The 16,976-nt window shown below is 59.9% G+C and overlaps 6 protein-coding genes across 6 annotated transcripts; all 6 read left to right on the top strand.

The window, feature by feature from the left end:
* Positions 1-27: 27 nt before the first annotated feature.
* On the top strand, positions 28-1,188 carry LDBPK_302930 (mitogen-activated protein kinase 5, putative; the record flags this gene model as incomplete). Its single annotated transcript, XM_003862956.1, has 1 exon — positions 28-1,188. The coding sequence occupies one exon, from the start codon at positions 28-30 to the stop codon at positions 1,186-1,188; it is 1,161 nt and encodes a 386-aa protein (XP_003863004.1).
* A 1,943-nt stretch (positions 1,189-3,131) lies between these two features.
* LDBPK_302920 (aldehyde dehydrogenase, putative) lies at positions 3,132-4,889 on the top strand (the record flags this gene model as incomplete). Its single annotated transcript, XM_003862955.1, has 1 exon — positions 3,132-4,889. The coding sequence occupies one exon, from the start codon at positions 3,132-3,134 to the stop codon at positions 4,887-4,889; it is 1,758 nt and encodes a 585-aa protein (XP_003863003.1).
* Positions 4,890-6,472: 1,583 nt separating this feature from the next.
* LDBPK_302910 (hypothetical protein, conserved) lies at positions 6,473-7,846 on the top strand (the record flags this gene model as incomplete). The annotated part of the gene is made up of 1 exon (XM_003862954.1): positions 6,473-7,846. The coding sequence occupies one exon, from the start codon at positions 6,473-6,475 to the stop codon at positions 7,844-7,846; it is 1,374 nt and encodes a 457-aa protein (XP_003863002.1).
* Positions 7,847-8,559: 713 nt separating this feature from the next.
* On the top strand, positions 8,560-10,581 carry LDBPK_302900 (hypothetical protein, conserved; the record flags this gene model as incomplete). The annotated part of the gene is made up of 1 exon (XM_003862953.1): positions 8,560-10,581. One exon carries the CDS (start codon positions 8,560-8,562, stop codon positions 10,579-10,581), a length of 2,022 nt encoding a protein of 673 aa, XP_003863001.1.
* A 1,597-nt stretch (positions 10,582-12,178) lies between these two features.
* On the top strand, positions 12,179-13,591 carry LDBPK_302890 (hypothetical protein, conserved; the record flags this gene model as incomplete). The annotated part of the gene is made up of 1 exon (XM_003862952.1): positions 12,179-13,591. The coding sequence occupies one exon, from the start codon at positions 12,179-12,181 to the stop codon at positions 13,589-13,591; it is 1,413 nt and encodes a 470-aa protein (XP_003863000.1).
* An 883-nt stretch (positions 13,592-14,474) lies between these two features.
* On the top strand, positions 14,475-15,542 carry LDBPK_302880 (hypothetical protein, conserved; the record flags this gene model as incomplete). Its single annotated transcript, XM_003862951.1, has 1 exon — positions 14,475-15,542. The coding sequence occupies one exon, from the start codon at positions 14,475-14,477 to the stop codon at positions 15,540-15,542; it is 1,068 nt and encodes a 355-aa protein (XP_003862999.1).
* Positions 15,543-16,976: the final 1,434 nt, after the last annotated feature.

The raw sequence follows: 16,976 nt of genomic DNA, 5'->3' as shown, positions 1-16,976 counted from the left end.
GTCGACGCCCTGCGGTGGCGTGCGAGGATGGCGTCCAACGCAGCCGCCAACGGCAGCTTTGGCTCCTCCGCCAATGCAGTGCAGCTCGTCTCAACGCAGCGAGGCCGAAAGGTGTACTGCGTGCGAGGGCAGAGCTTCGACATTGATGACAACTACACCGTGACGAGCGTGATCGGGCACGGCGCATACGGTGTGGTGTGCGCTGCGTTAGACGACCGCACGTTCCAAGAGGTGGCGATAAAGCGCGTGAGTCGCGTGTTTGAAGACTTGATCGATGGCCGCCGCATATGGCGCGAGATACTCCTTCTGCGCATCCTTAAAGAGTGTGGGTGTCGCAACGTTCTCCGGCTGATTCGTGTGCTGCCACCGCGAGACCCCATCATGGAGTTTCGTGACCTGTACTTGGTGACGGACCTCTATGACATTGATCTTTTCTCTATCATTCGTCAGAACAAGTGCGAGTCAATAGACCTGTTGCGGCGCATCAGCGTTCGTGTGCTTCGGTGTCTGGCGGACATGCACTCTATGGGCATAGTGCATCGTGACATCAAGCCCAGCAATATCCTGTTGCGTGACGAGAAGAATGCCGAGGAGGCGATAGTATGCGACTTTGGTTTAGCGCGCGCCGGCCTGCACAGATTGAGTGAGCCGCTAGACTTGACCGACTACGTCGTCACCCGGTGGTACCGCCCACCGGAGCTGTTGCTCATGTGTCCGTACAGCTACCCGATCGACATTTGGGCGGTCGGCTGCGTCATGGCCGAGTACGCTATGCAGCGACCATTGTTCGCCGGTCGCGACTATATTCACCAGCTTCAGTTTGTGCTCTCTAGCATTCCAATCACTGGGGTCGACTTCATCGAACGTAGCAGTAGCAGCTCCGGACTGGCCAATATGAACGAAATTGCCAAGAAGTACAAGGGCACCCGTCCGCTGCCGCAGCTGCTGTCGAAGCTGCCAAAGGATGGGCTGGAGCTGGTCACGGAAATGCTCGCCTTCGAGCCGAACAAGCGCATTACCGCGCAGGAGGCTCTCAAGCACCCCTTCTTCAGCAGCGTTGGTGGACCGGATTGCAAGTCCTACCCAGCCCCTCCCGAGCTAGACCTCGGCTTCGACATGCACGCGGAGGTTTCCGAGTGCCAGCTGCGCCGCGCCATCTGGGACGAGTTGCAGTATTACAGAAAGTAGTAGTGCATCGTCAGCAGTATGCCCTAGGCAGACGCACTCACACATACGTGCACGCACGCACACACGCATGCGCTAACAAGCTCGCGCCGTTAACAACGAAGAGAGGCACACCTGCATTTTTCATGATGCGTGCATGCGTGTGCGCGTGTGTGTTGGAAGAGGGGTGGGTGGGGTGGAGGCACGCCGGGCCTTCTCTTTTTCCTTTTCTCGCTGTTTGCACAACACCGTTCAAGAGGCCAATCTGATGCGGTGTGGACGCGTGCCACGGAGGAAGAAGAGTGGCACTCGCGGTGTCGTGCTGCTTCGTAACGCAGACTCGCGTTGCATGCCCGCTTGCCTTTTTCCTCCTTTTCGATCCTCCCTTTTGGTGGCCATGCTCACACTGGGCGAAAAGAGGGCAGCACGGATGGGTGAACGCGGAAGGAGCGCTCGCAGACACACGCACGCAAGCCCAGCCTGTGATCTGTTCGCCTCATGCGCCCACCACCGTCATGCTTCTCACCCATTCAGCTGCGTTTCCTGCTGTTTGTTTCTCTGCAGCTACGAGGAAAGGCTGTGGCATAATGTCGATGTCGGAGTTGGCAATTGAGTGGTGGCGACGGTGGTGGCATGTGGATGACGTGTGTGTGTGTGCATGTGTGTACATACCTGAGAGAAAGGGAGGTGAGGTATGCGAAATGGCTGGAAGCATGCCGTCTGCCTCTCCCTTATCCACTGTGTGACAGCGAAGTTGAAACGCTCCGTTGTGTGATGTTTGATTTCGTTGCTGCTGGGTCGTCGGCGGCTCCTTTTGTGTGGGTGTCTTACTCTCCTTGGGATGCTAAAGCTTACGTGCCTCTCTCTCTCTCCCTGCCTACCTCTCCGCGCGCCTGTGTCGAGGGGCGGAAACGAATGCGGAAAGGAGAGATGGCCAGGAGATTCGGGGAAGAAAAAAAAAGAAGGCCCTAAGCGCACACATAGACAGACAGTGAGACACACATCTTCTGTCGTCGGCGGCCTTGTTTGGTCCCTGTAGATTCTTCGAATGAAGCTGAGGGGCGCAACCTTCACACACAAATACACAGGTATGTTCGTCAACAACACGCAAAGTAAAAACGAGGAGGGCACGCCGGTGAAGGAGGCGGCTGATTGTTTCCGCTGTCTCTTACTCTCCCTCCCGCTCTCATGTAGTCACTGCACAGAGCGCCGGAACTACTGGAATAAGGTGCCTTGCGACGACAGTCACTGCAGGTGTGCCTTTAGATGAACTGGGGGGTGAAAAGGGATTGCATGATGGCGTTGGCTCGTATGGCCGCATGGCTCTGCCGTCGCATGGTGTCGCAGTGAGTGTGTGTGTGTTAACGCGCGTCTGTGCATTCTGTTACGTCTATTGTGTGCGATGGCGGCGATAGGCGACACTCTCTCTCTGTCTCTCCTCCTCCAACACCACCTACACCTTCAACGCGGACCCTTGTCCGAGCACACGCACACAAACGGCACACGCGCGTGCCATGCACTCTATGCGTGCATACATGCCTATCCCACCACGTCAACAACAAACGCATGAATGCCGCTGCCAGCAGCCGTGCATCATCCTTTTGTATTTACCCCGTCATAGCATCTTTGTTTTCCTTTTTTGTTGTTGTTCGGAGGAGAAGGCCTTTGCTGTGTTCTTCTTGCCTTTGCCGCCCGTCTCGCTCTCTCTGTCTCCTCTCCTCCACGTTGGTTCCATTTTCCGTGTTCGCGCGTTTGTATCTGTGTGCGTGAAAAGACGCCGCTCTCCCTTCCCTTACCACGCCTCGAGAACACACCAACGAAATCGAAAAGGCAGAAGGCGGAATCGATAACGCCGACAAGCAAGAGGAACTTCTGAGCGCCTCTGTCTGCAGCAGCAGCAGCAGCAAGAGAATACGAAACCAAAAGCCGTGCACACCTACACACGCACACCAAGTAACGGAAAAAAAATGTTTCTTTGCTACTTGCTGATGGTCGATCTCTTCTTGCGCGCCTACACCATCTTCAAGTGGCTGTGGGCGTGCGTGGCGCAGACGTTTGACCGCTACACCGCGCCTACGATTCAGGTGCCGCTGCCGGAGGTGAACTTCACGACGGCGCCGGCCGCGGAACCTCTCCACCCCCGCTCCGCTGGCGAGGGCCAGATTCAGTGCTATGATAAGGGCACGAACGCCCCCATCGGCACCGTGAAGGCGTTCACGCCGGCGGAGGTGCGCGAAGTGGTGGTGAAGGCCCGAAAAGCGCAGCAGGTCTGGGCTCTCACTCCCTTTTCCACTCGACGCAAACTGCTCTTCGCGCTCATGGACTACATCCTCGCCCATCAGGAGTTCATCTGCCAGACGGCCTGCGTGGAGTGCGGCAAGACGATGATGGATGGCACGCTTGGTGAGATGCTGACCACGTTCGAGAAGCTGCGCTGGACTGCAGCACACGGTGAGGAGGTGCTGCAAGAGGAGGTGCGTGATGTCGGTCTCATGACCATCCACAAGCGCGCCAGCGTGCGCTATGTGCCCTTCGGCGTCATTGGCGCCATCGTCTCGTGGAACTACCCGTTCCACAATATCTACGGTCCCATGATCTCCGCCCTCTTCGCGGGTAACGCCTTCGTCGGAAAGGTGTCGGAGTATTCGTCCTACTACGCCTCCTACTACGAGTCTATCGTGAAGGACGGCCTGCGCCAGCTTGGCTACTCGCCGGATCTCGTGTCCTTCCTCACGGGCTTCGCGGAGACGGGCGAGGCTGTCGTGTCGTCGGTAGACAAGCTCACCTTCATCGGGTCCCCTAGCGTTGGCAAGATCATCATGCGCAACGCCGCGGCGACGCTGACACCGGTTGTGCTGGAGCTCGGCGGCAAGGACCCGGCCATCATTTGCGAGGATGCTGACCTGGAGCAGGTGATCCCGGTCGTGATGCGCGGCAACTTCCAGAACTGCGGGCAGAACTGCGTCGGCCTCGAGCGCATTCTTGTGCAGGCGAAGATCCACGACCAGTTGGTGCTCGAGTTGACTCGCCTGACGCGCGCCCTCACCCAGGGCCCCGCCTCGCAGGGCCAGTACGACCTCGGCGCCATGACGATGGGCAAGGCGGCCATCCCAAAGATCCAGCAGCTGGTCGACGATACGGTGAAGGCAGGCGCCACCCTCATCTGCGGCGGCAAGACGACGAGCGACCAGTTCTACCCCGCCACGATTCTGACGGGCGTGACGCCAGACATGCCGATCGCTCAGGAGGAGGTGTTCGGCCCCGTGATGGTCATTATGAAGTTCAAGACAGACCAGGACGCCGTGAAGATGGTTAACGCGTGCGCCTACGGCCTCGGCTCCAGCGTGTTCAGCGCCGACATCCCGCGCGCGCAGGCCATCGCCGATCGCATCCGCACGGGTATGGTGAACATCAACGATTTTGGCATCAACTATCTATGCCAGTCGCTGCCGTTTGGTGGCGTGAAGATAAGCGGCTTCGACCGCTTTGCTGGTCGCGAGGGTCTGCGGGGCAACTGCATCGTGCGTGCCTCGACGACCGACCGCATCCCTGGGGTGAAGACGACTATCCCGTCGATTCTGCAGTACCCCATCAGCCCGGTCGCCTTCACCTTCATGGAGAACCTCGCTCAAGTGATCTACGGCCGCCTGCCGCGCATGATCACCTCGGTCAGCAAGCTGCTCGTCATCAAGCCGGGCAACAGCACCGACAAGAAGAAGGCGTGATAGGCCGCACAAGCGGAAGACGGCAGAGTACGAGAGAAACGCGGCCACCGCATCCAACGACGGCACCAAACAAGCTCCCTTGCTCTTCGACTACCAATATGAAAACCAAAAAAAAAGGCGTGACTGCCTCCGAAGCACCGGATGCACAGCACGAGAGCAACCCAGTGCTAGACAGTTGGCAGACAAGTGGCATTTTCCGATGGCGTACGTGCGCGCGTTCGAGAAAGGTTGATCACAGGAGAGGGGAGTGGGGCGCCCGTTCTGAGGAGTGGGCCCTAGGCGGATGCGTCTCCCTCTTTTCGAGCGTCCTTCCCTCTTCGGGTGTTCGTTCATCTGACGAGGGCCGTTGTGGGGTTACGTCTGCGTGTATGGGACGCCGGTGCGTGCGCGTTTCCTTTGTGCGAACGGATGCGTCAAGAAAGCACAGAGATGAGTGGGGATGGGTGGGAGGGGGAGGTAGAGAGACGTGACACCGCGCACGCAGGCGTACCGCGAGTACGAATGTGAAAGATCGTGAGGCAACGCAAAGGAAAAGGGAAAAGAAAAGGTTCTTCGTCTTCAAAAAGAAACAAGGGTGGTGGAGCGCGTGTGTAAGGTTCGCCAGGCGCCACTGCGCTGCCTTGGTTTGGTCGTCTTTCTGCTCTACGTCGGCCCTGGTATATGCGTGGGTGGGTGTGTCGGTGTGGACAGATGTCATGCCCGCCGATGAAGACACACGCACACCCTTCCGCTCGCACGGAGGTGCGGAGGTAAGACGGATAAAAAGGACGGCGGCGCAGCGGAATGGGAAGGTGAAGTCCAAAGTGGCGTAGGAAGGGCAGCGTCTGCTGCAGGGACTTCCACGGCTGGTGCGGCGACGAGGAGTCATGGATGGGGAAAAGTAATGCGCAGACCGCTGACGGCACAGGTCAGTACTGTGATGTCGCTTGCCCTTCGCCAAACGGCGACGGGGTAAAAATTTTTTCTTTTTTATCCCCCGTTTCCCTACCACCATCACCATCTCTCTCACATTCCGCGTCGCGCTCTGCCATCCTGCGCGTCGTGCATGTTGTTTTCCGTCGACGCCTCTTTTCTTTACACCTTTTTCTTTGCCCTCTCCCCTCCCCGTTTTTATATAATGTAAAAGATGAAGCGCCATGCGCGCGCGTGGACCTCCTCCCCCCCCCCCTCCCTCCCTCCCTCAACTTGGCACCCGTCAAGACAAGCCGAAGCAAATGCATCAAAGAAAAACACGACGCATCCGAAACCTGTATGGCCATGGGGTACTCGTCTCCGCAAGGCCTAGCGATGCTACGCATTTGCGCGGAGTCAGCAGACGGTGATGTTCTTCTGCGGAAAAGCGGAGGGTCACACCGCTGGCGGGCAGATATGTGCTTTTCCGAGAGGATTTTGATACGCGTGAGCCAGCATCGCCCTCTTCTCCTTCCTCCCTTGCCCTGCCGTGTTCACGTGCATACTTTTCCTTCATGCTTTGTCTTTCGCCGCTGAAACACAAACAACAAAAAAAGGAAAGCGCAGGAGAAGGGCAGCGCCGTCAATCCTGCAAGAGCACACAGGCACACACGCACATCTCGCCATTACTCATGTCGGTGTTCCCCGGCCTGTGTGGCGATGTGGCGACAACGAACTACCGTGTCTTTTTGGGCACGTTGCCGAACCTCACCGTTGAAGAGCGCTTTTTGCGTCAGGTGCAGCCAGTGTTTCCGTGGTACGCGTCACGCAAGCACGTGAAGGAGCAGGCCAGCGAGTTTCTTGAGATCGACCTCGCTTCCTGTGACCCGGAGCTGCTGCTGCGCTACACCCATGTCTACTACGTGAGACGGCAGCTGTACGACGAGCTGGTGGATCGACAGCTGACACTGATGGAGACTGGCAAGGCGGCCAAGGTGGCCGACAGTGCACTGCTCACGTGCCTTGCGCAGGTGAATGCGGCCATCACGCCTCGCTTGCAATACGAGCTGCACCTTCTGCAGCAGGCCAAGAAGGCGTGTCGGGTGCCGCGGCGTCGTGAGCTGAACCCTGACGCCGCTCTCGAGGCACATGACTACCTGTGCATGATGCGTGTTGTGGAAGAGGACGTGGCTGGGGTACCGGATGCGGAAATGCAAGCCCGCGCGTACCTGCCGCGCGAGGTGCTGGAGGCAAAGGTAAAGGAGCTGGCGGCCATGGTCTTTGGCGACGGCGGCTCTGCCACGAAGGGCACAGGTGCAGCGCTGGAGAGGAAAGAACAGAAGCTACTGCAGCGCATGATCCCGGCCGACTACAACAAGGTAGGCGCCGTGGAGAAGCTCCGTCCTGTCGACGTCACAGCCCTGTATCGCTTCACCGGCGAGCGGGTGTGTGGGTGGCCAGCAGACAAGCCGTTCTCGCGCGCGCTGTGGGGGCACGTCTTCCGGAAGGTGGGGTCGCACCCCCTGTACCTGCAGCGGGCCTCCCTCTACTGGGCACGGCACAGCGGTCTTGACCCGCAGTCGGCTACCTCGACGATGCCAGCCGACCTCGCGACTGCGGTGTGTGTGCAGCAAACGCTGTTCCCCGCCCTGAAGTACCGCTGCCAGTATTTGTACACCTCCCCGGATATAGCGCGACAGCAGTGGCGCACAGGCCATGTCGTGCCGCTGTTGCGCCTGTTTCCTCTCCTTGGGGCCCCTGCCGCCGAGGACCTCGCTGCTCAGCTGGTCGTCGAGGGCGAGTGGGCCAAGCTAGGCATCGAGGCGGACACCAACCTGCTGCAGGACACGGTGCTGCGGCAGCTGAAGGATATGGTTGAGCAGGTGAGCGCATTGTATGAGAGCGACGCCGGCGCGGTGCTGAAGCGTGTGGAGGATGGGGCGAAGGTATTCTGCCCGTCTCTCTCGGAGCGGGAGTCGCTAACCATGCATGGCGTACCCGAAGACACTAGCAGAGAGGTATCCGCAGCTGCTGCTGCAAGAGCGGCGAACGCGGCGCCAGCGTAAGGATGCGTGAGGGTTGAGCAGGGATGGTGCGCAGTCACACCCATGCGCGCCGCTGAGAAGAGACAGCGGAAAGAAGTTGAGCGCGCGCGAATCGGGGTGTTGTTGAGGACTTTGTTGTATGTATCCCGCGGCGATGGGTTGACGCGTCCGCAGGTGAGGCGAGCGCTCGCTGATTGCTGATTGCGCTTTCACACAAAGGGAGGTCCACACGCCTACATGCGGGTGGCGCGCGCAGCCGCTGTGGCAGCCTCCCTTCCTCCCTCCCCCTCCCTCCGTCTAGGGCATGGGTACAGACGGAAAGAGAAATAAGAGACAAGCTGCGTGCATGTGGCACACACGAAAACTCATGCACAAATAAACACGCGAGAGCGCGAAGATGGCTGAATCAGTTGCGTTGGAAAGGGGCGAGGAGGAGGCGACCATCTGTGCCCTCGTCGGCTTCTCATCGTGGGCCGTGCTTCTGTCGCTGTGGTTTCGCTTTTTCTGAACTTCGAGCAGGCTTCATATGGACGTGGACGACCTTCTCTCTTTCTCTCTCTCCTGCCTGCCACCATTGCGCCCTTGCGCACTTCCTCCTTCCTCTTCAATGCCTTCACTATTACGATGGTCTCTCCTTCGCCTCTTTTCTGGTCATTATCGGGTGGCGCACCCGCTGTCAGACGTGCCGCGCTCTTCTCGCCTTCCACCTCTGCTTGTAAAGGTCTCGGGTGGCCATGAAAGCGGGTGGTGGTCTGGCGGCGCTGTTGGCTCAGACGGTGGTGGCGGGCGACGTAAACGCCTGTTGTGGTGTGCTGCGGCGCGTTTTTAGTGAAACACTGCAGGAGGACCGCAGAGTGACGGCGCTAGCCTCGAACGCAGCACGCAGCGTGCGTCGTCGCGGTCACCATTCGGCGGGAACGTCCCCCTCTCTTGCCACAGCGCCGGCGGCCGCGACAACGACGCTGTCTTCCTCCGCATCCTCTTCTTCCTTATCATCCTCTTCAGCCTTGGCGGCCTCTGGTGGGCACAATGATGTCGTGAATTTTGCCCGGTATGCACAGCACCAGCGCGCCCAGGCGCACTCCTTTGCGAACGCGGCTGCCCAGGCCGTGCTACGCACCAGCTTTGTGTCACCTGATGGTGCTCAGCCTGGGGCGGTGGCAGCGGCGGGCACGAAAGGGCGCCAAACAGATGCGGGGGTCCCTCAATCGCATCGGGCCTCCACGGCTTTCGGCGCACCGACGGACATCCCCATCGCTCAGCGAGTGTGGAAGCTCGCCAGGAGCACCCTGTCGACCGACTCGGCGCTTGTGAAAACCTCGTCGCTCCATGTGCTCTGCCACACCGCTCAACGCACGGGCTACTGGGAGGAAGCGCTGCACTTCTGCGAGTACCTGCCGAAGTCACCAGCACCGTTGTTTCTCTCCTCCCTCCTGCGGCCAGACAACGTGAACCCGATTCTCCGGCACTGCGCCACGCGAGGTTGGGCATTAGACGTGACGAACGCGATTCGAGTACTGGCCGAAGAGCACGGCAGCTGGTCGGCAGCCTTGGTTGTGGCGCAGGACGCCGAACACCGTCTCCCGTGTGGCGAGGCCTACTCTCTTGGCGTTCTGGTGCCATATCTCGCCGCGAGTGGGGCAACGGCGCAGGCGCGGCAGCTATTCGAATCGGGACTGGCGCACGGTGCCCTCATCGATCCTGTTCTTGTGCAGCAGCTTGTCATGCAAACAGCCACGCTGCGGCAGTGGGAAACGTGTCTGCACATGCTGCAGTGCCTCTACCGCACCCAGGAAACCGCGCAGCTGCTGCCCGCCGACGCGGACTTCTTCTGTCGGCTGATGGAGGTGTCACCCGGGTGGGTCACCTCGCTGCAGCTGCTGCACATGGCGCGCGCCTCCGATGTGAAGCCGAACGAGCGCACCGTGGCCATCTTGCTAACGCAGTGTGACCAGGCCGGCGCGTGGCGCGAGGCGGCGGCGGTGTACGACATGGCCGTCAAGGAGGACTTCATTGACAGCCTCGCCGTCGGTTCAACCTATCACACGCTGGTGCGATCGTTCAGTGCGATTCAGCAGTGGCAGAAGGCGCTGGAGGCACTCTCGTGGATGTCGAAGGCGGACGACGCCTCGCTGACCGCTGGCATGACGGAGCTGGTGACGCTGTGCGAGCAATCAGGGCAGTGGGAGGCGGCCCTCTCCATCGGGTCCACGCTCATGGACAGCGGCGTGCATTTGCTTTCGGCACAGACTTCCATGGCGCTTCTCTTTCTGTGTGCCAAAGGTGCGCAGTGGGAGTTTGCCACGCGGCTCTTCGATGCCCAGCTCCATGACGTCCGCGTCGACCCACACCCGCTGTCCCTGTGCGCTGTTATGCAAGCGTGCGTGGCGGCGCGGCAGTGGGAAGCGGCGTTGCGCGTCTACGGCGGGGCGAAGTCCTCGCAGCCGCGCATGGTGGTACCACCCCTCGCCCACCGCATCGCCGTCAAAGCATGCGTGTCGGCTGGCAAGTGGAATCTGGCCATTGCGGTGCTCGACGCCACGCGGCAGGATGGATTGCCGCTGGACAACTACAGCCAGCGCCTGGGCCTCTGGGCTGCCGCTATTCAAGGGCAGTGGGAGCTATCGCTCGCATTTTTTCAAGGCATCCCACGGCGCTCTCGCACCCCGCAGGACCGCATGATGGTGCGCCATGTGACGCGAGCCATCAGCCCAGCTGTGGACGCCATCGCTCAACGTTTCCTCCAGTCGCACTAGTTGCGGCTGCTGCGGAATGCGTGAAGCAGCAAGACGGGGGAAGGAGGGGGAAGTCACGACGGTGGGCGCTGGAGGTAGTCCCGTGTTGACGCCAGCCGCCAGCCTCCCTCCTTCCCGTGTCTCACAGCACATCGAACGGAAGCGCCATTCCCATTTTCTCACAAGCGCTTCCCCTCTCTACCCACACCTCGGATGCATATCTAAGACCCCACGTGTAAAACGGCGCACCCGCTAAGCACCCCGCCCCCTCCCAACACACACACGTACAACACGAGAAAGCAGAACGCCTTGACGGCACCCCACCGCGGTGCCGATGGCGCAGCCAGAGCAAAAAGGTGCCAGACGAAGAGAAAGGAGCGTGGCCCACACACGCATAGAAGCAGCGTCATCCCAGACTCTTGCCACGTACATCACATAGGAAGCGTACTCCGCGGTAAGCTCGATAACGCGTGCCAAGGTGTTTGCGCCTTCATCGTGTCTCGTATCCTCTCTTTTCTCTCATTCATCAATGAACTCTTGTCTGACATGCGCACAGGTGTTGTTTCGCATCACCACCACCACGACCACCCTGCCCCTTCCACCCATTCTCTCCCTATCCCGCCACCTTTCCCCAGCGCCTCCACGATTCCTCGCCTCTCCTGCGCCCGCCAAGGCCCCTCCCTGGCAACGAGCCAGCCGCCAAGAAGAGCGCTGAGCTCCGCCATGCCCCGGCGGCGCTTTTCCGGAAGAGGCTCACGTGACTAAGTTCTCAAAAGAAGGTTGCTGTGAGTAACATCATGGGCGCCACCGTCAGCATCGCCGCACGGCGGCTCTCATCGGCTGCTCTGTACGGTGTGGGGCTGTGCTTGTCGGGTCTGCAGTGCCTCTCCCGCGTCGGCTTCATCACAATTCGCTGAAGTGTCATGGTTTCGGCAGCCAAGAAGGCGTAAAATCTAATCAACGACGTGGCTCTGGACTTGGAGAATGTGCCGATCTTCGGGCGTCGCCGCCTGGCGTTCATGGCCCATAGACTCCATGGAGCCGCCGGCTTCACCTCCTGCTTCCTTGTTGCGCACCGCTATTTGGCGTGGGTGTACGTCCTCGCGCTCACAGTGGGGCCATGATATTACAAGAATGCACTTGGCCAAATCCTTCGCTCGCATGACTTCGAGCTTTATAGGCCATGATGACGGTGTTGATCTCTCTTCACGTGCGCTGTTTGTTGTACTCTTTTGTTCTTGTATGCCGCTGCTGCTGCTGCTGTCCGCCGTCTTTCCTTGTCACCTCTGTGCAGGACTCTTCACCCATCACATGGCGTATGTGCGCATCTCACACCCCTCCCTATACCTTCACCAACACGCTAGCAATGATGGCTGCCGCGACAAAACTGAATCGTCAAGTCGTCGGCGTTGAAAAGCTGGCCGTTCGTGTGCGGACAAGCGTTGCAAGCCCCCCCCCCACACACACCTCTCTCCTCCCATTATCCGTCTCTCGCTCTCTTACCCCCTTTACTTCTCTTTGTTGGTCTCCTGGGCTTGCGAACGGGCGTGTGCGCGGTGCGCATTAGCCTTTTTCGGCTTTATACCTACACACGCACCAAGCCCCATGAGACAGGCGGATGTTCTCCTTGTTGAACGACTGGGTGGAGTCTGCAGCCGACGCTGTCAAGAGCGTCTCTAGCAAAGGCATCGACGTAGTCCGACAAACAGGCGTGCTGGACGCTTTGGAGAGCGTGTCGGTGAACCCCGACTCGGCCGCCGCGGCCGCAGCACCGCAAGAAAAGACGCTGAGCGTGCCGGACATCATGGCGCCACCTGCCACGTGGGCAGGCAGCGAGGAGGAGTGGGTGTGGTGCGTGGAGGCTGCTTTGCGTGACCCCAATACGTGCGCCCTTACCCCAGCTACCTTGCGCGCCGATGCCTCGCTGTGGGAGGAGACGAAGACGACCGTCGCGCACCTCCTCGAAGCCCCGCCACCGCCTGGAAAAAACGACTTGTCAGCGCCCACACCAACGGGTAACAGCACCGAAGCGCCAGCGGCTCTGGCTGCGAAACTGCTCGAGCGGACCGGGGACGCTTACACCCCTGCCGCAGACCTGGTGAAGTACATTCAAGAGCATTACGAGGTGTATCAGGTACGGTCCTACATTGTGCCGCGCTTCACCTCGGACGAAGACTACTGGTTGAACATTGGATGGCGCATCAACTTATACCGGCAGTGCACCAACGCGGGGCAGCTCTTGGCATTGATGCAGACCCTGTCACGCCTGCCGCAGCCGTTGCACGATATTGCCGCGGCGGCGAGGAAGCCAGAAGCGCCCAAGTCTGAAGCCGTTGGAAGCGCGCAACATGAAGGAGGAGGCGATGCCCGCCAAAATGACGATGTGGATGAAGACTTCGAAGAAGAGGTGATTCATCTGAAGGACAACGCAAAGTACTGGCACAATACCTGCATGCAGTACGAAGTCATCCAGGAGAAGTTCGTGTGGCTGCAGGAAACTGAAGAGCGGGTCAGGAAGGAGATTGAGCTGGCGGGCGGGAACGTGAAGCTGCTCAGCAGTCTGATACAGCGGAAGGAGGCGTCGACGGCCCTCGGCGCCTCGGTGTTCGACAGCTGTCAGTACCACAAGGTGAAGCTGTCACGGCTCATCGCAGACATCTGCGCTGCCCCCGCGGAGCACAGTGAAGGCACCCTGCTGGACTCGCACTCCGGCACACTGTTTCACGCGCTGGTCAAGTGCAACGACTACGTCAAGGCAGTTCTCGAAGCATATGCTGACCGCCCACCCAGTGGTTCTGGAAGCCCCAAGGGGGTAGTGTCATCCCCCACATCGGCGGCACCGGCGTCTGCGAGGCAGGACTCGCCTGTCCAATGTGAAGAGCCATCCACGGAGGTAGGTACTGGGGGCAGCAGCCCTGTCGAGCTGAGGCTATCAGCCAGCGGCAGTTCTCTTGACCCCGACAGCAACAAGGCTGACGGCAGTGACGAAGAGCCGTTCGAGGCAAAGTTGCCGTGGTCGATGGACGACTGAGGAAGCTAGGGGCGCCGAAGCCGCCTCTTCTCCCTTGCCCTCGCATCCGCTTCCTCTCCTACAGTGCTCCACGCTGTGGTTTTTTTTTCTTTTGTTTCTTGTGCTTCTCTGTTCCCCCGCAGTATTGGTCGGATACTGCTGCGCATAGCCACCGCTGGCCGCGGCCTTGCATGTTTGCCATTATTCGCCCATTTCTCTTGTTCCTTGCCCCCCCCCCCCCGATTTTGCTTAGCATCGTGAGTAGACGCGGTGTGTCCATAGCTGTGGCTTGATTACTCTCTGTGCCTCTTCTGTTCTCGGACGGCTTCACACTCGCACGCTTCGCATTTTTACAAGAGAGACGAGCCACGCCCTCTTTGGCTCTGCAAGTAACACATGTGTGAGGTCATGTGAAGCAATGAATAAGCGAGAGTGGCGGCGATGGCGAACCTTCAGTTCCATTGCCCTGCCCTTGCCCTCTCTCTCTGTGCGTGTGAGAGAGATCGCGGATTTGCAAGTACCACGGCTAGCAAGTCGACCTGCGGGCGCCGGGGCGCTGGGGTCCTTCGTCAGTACTCGAGAGATGCACCTTTCTTCCTTTTCGGTCCACTCTGCATCGCCTCCGTACCGCCTGTTCTCTCTATCGGTCTGTTAGGGACGTTGCGCCGCCGACCTCAATCTGCCGTTTCACGCGCGGTAGACGCGATACACGCTGAGCCACTCGAAGCGTGGCAACAGTGACGGTACTCAGCACGGTCCCAATCCTGGTCCCTCCCCCGCCTCTCCTCCCATAGCGCTCCAGTGGAAAGAGAGTGAGATGAGTGCGCCCCACACGGCGTTCCCGCTCCTGACGCGCGGCCGAGGCGGGGGTAGCGGCGCGAGTGCCGCAGCTCTAGCCACCCGCATGATTTCTGTGTCACGCGCACTGCTGTCGCCGCTGCGGTCACAGCTGCAGGACATCCTTTGCCAGCCCCTTCCCATCACGGAGGAGGGACTGCTCTGTGCGTTGCAGGTCGGCGCAGACCTGACGGTACCACTGACCATCATTGGCTCCTGCGACGACGGTGATGGCGAAGCGGATCTGAAGAGCAAGCTTGTCGTCCACACCACTGGACTTCCTGGCGGGTTTGTCGTGTCGGAGGAGGAACTGGTGCGCGGCCGCGCTCGCCTGCGTCCGCCACTTCCACCTGCAGCGGGAGACACCCCGTCATCCCTTGGCTCCGTTTGCTTGATAGAGGCAGTCACCAGGGACCTGCTTACTGCTTCAAACAACTCGCCCACGCCCTCCGCATCGCCGCGTGGTGTCCTGGACGCCTTCTACAGACTCGCCCGCCGTCGGCACTTCTCCTTGGCGGGCATGGCTCGCGTGCTGGAGTGTGGCTCGCGGCTGCACCCTGGCGCTTTGCAGCTTGACTTCCCTTACCACTGCGGTAGCGCGCACGCCACGAAGCGGTACCTCGACATCACCACCGAGGTAGCCGACGTCTTCGGGGCAAACATGCGGCACGGGACGAAGGTGCTGAGCCGCTATGGCGTCGCCGTTAGCGTCGGCGTCGTGGACCGCCTTACGTCTTTGACAATGCCTGCGCTCATGTGGCACCCATCTGGCGCACCAGCCGCTTGCCTCGCTCCCATTCTGCTCGGCTGCCCTGTGTTGCCGTTGGGGACCGTGGCACTCGACTACAACGGGCCCGTTCCGGGCAGCTCTCTGACAATCAAAGAAGATCCGCGGCGGTACATGAACATCATCGGTGACGATCGTTACGACAACTCTGTGTGGCTCACGCAAGGCCTCTTCGGGGTAAAGCCAGGTGCCTCATGGCCGCGGCCGGGGAAAGCTGGCAACGACGCCGGCACCGCCCTGACAGGGTACGAGGTAGTCGGGGTAAGGTACGACGAGGCCGCCGAGGAGATGGAGCTGCTTGTGCGGGACGCCGTCACCAACGAAGTGGTGGCAGCAGCCGATGTGTGACGATGTGGCGGAACTGAAATGAGACAGACGAAAAAAATGCCCGATGCGCAAGGTACCACCAACGCGCTTCACCTCTCGCCTTGTTCCATTGAGCCGTTGCAGGTTCGTGATCAAGTCGGCGCACACTTACCGCGGCGCACTAGACGCGGTTTTTTTTTGTTGATCACAGAAGGGAAGCACACGCACACGACACCCCTGGGAGGCCGGGTCGCTCACAGCGTGGAAAGAAGTCACTTCCCTCCTCTTTTTTCGTTCTCTTGCCCTTTCGGCGTCCGCATCTCGGTCGGGAACGTCTATCGGCACGTGCTCTCTAGTACCGCACTGCAGGACAGCATGCTGCGGCCTTGCCTGCCTTTCCGCCTTTCACCTGTCTTCGGCTTTCCCTTCCTCCCCAGGGATTTGGTGTCGCTTCTCTTCGCTTTCTCCGCCCACCCCTTTGCAACGCTAAGCCGCCGCCGACTAAACGCGTGGGGAGCGACATCTCGCGTTAGTGAGGTTACTTCCGTAGGAGGGCAGCGCACGGCATGTTATCACCTCTGCTTCCCCACACGCTCCCACCTTTCGTCGCCCTTTGGCTGCTCCACAGAGCGTTTCGCTCGCCTCACTCTCGGAGCCTCTTCCCTCTCCTTTCAGGTCGACACAGACCCCACCCCCTTCAAGATGTCCACGACGTCCGTCTTCGAGACGAAGCTGAGGGTGTACACAGCACTGCCCAGTGAGAAGTTGGTCCGCCTAGAACGCTCAGGCGCCTCTTGCAAGACGGGGATCCAATGTGGACGAGGGCTGCGCGCGACTGATGGAAGAGCATGCGGCACCGCGCGTGGTGGCATGCCGTGCTTTCCTGCGCGCACGGAATCCGCACGTACAGAAGCTGAGGGGTAAGAGCCTTGACGCGGAGCCGGCTAATGAGGTCATGGTCGTATGTGAGGAGAGTCTGAAGCGCGTCTTGAAAAGACCAGGCGCAGCGAGCGACTCTCTTGCTTGAAGAGGTGCCTCTCGCGTCGATCATCTGCGGGAGAGAGGATTTGCGCGTGGACGGCATCATGCTGCTCCAGACTCTTCTAGCCAGCAACCTCACCCCAGAGTCTTGTGTCCCACAACTGAGACACGCCCCTGGGGATGAGCCCTGCCGATCACACAAGGCCTTTCGGGCCTCACATCAACAGCCTTCCGGTCACCCTCTACACCACACAAGCGCATTATGGACATGTCGGCCTACAACGGCCAGATGCCTCATGAATTGCAGAGCCCGGGGGTATGGTTCCGCGGTGGTGGTGACTCGAAGAAGCTCGATGCGTCTCGGCCGCGCAATGGGCCGATGCAGCGAGGACTCTTTCGCCTCGGGCACATGAATGCAGGGTTTTGGCTCGATCGCGCAGCCACATCATCCTGCAACGTACGCGCGCGCCTGTTCTGCTCCAGCAGCCGGTTTTG

This window comes from Leishmania donovani, chromosome 30 (genome assembly GCF_000227135.1).
Source record: "Leishmania donovani BPK282A1 complete genome, chromosome 30".
NCBI lineage: Eukaryota > Euglenozoa > Kinetoplastea > Trypanosomatida > Trypanosomatidae > Leishmania > Leishmania donovani.
This window is presented reverse-complemented; position numbering and strand designations above follow the sequence as displayed.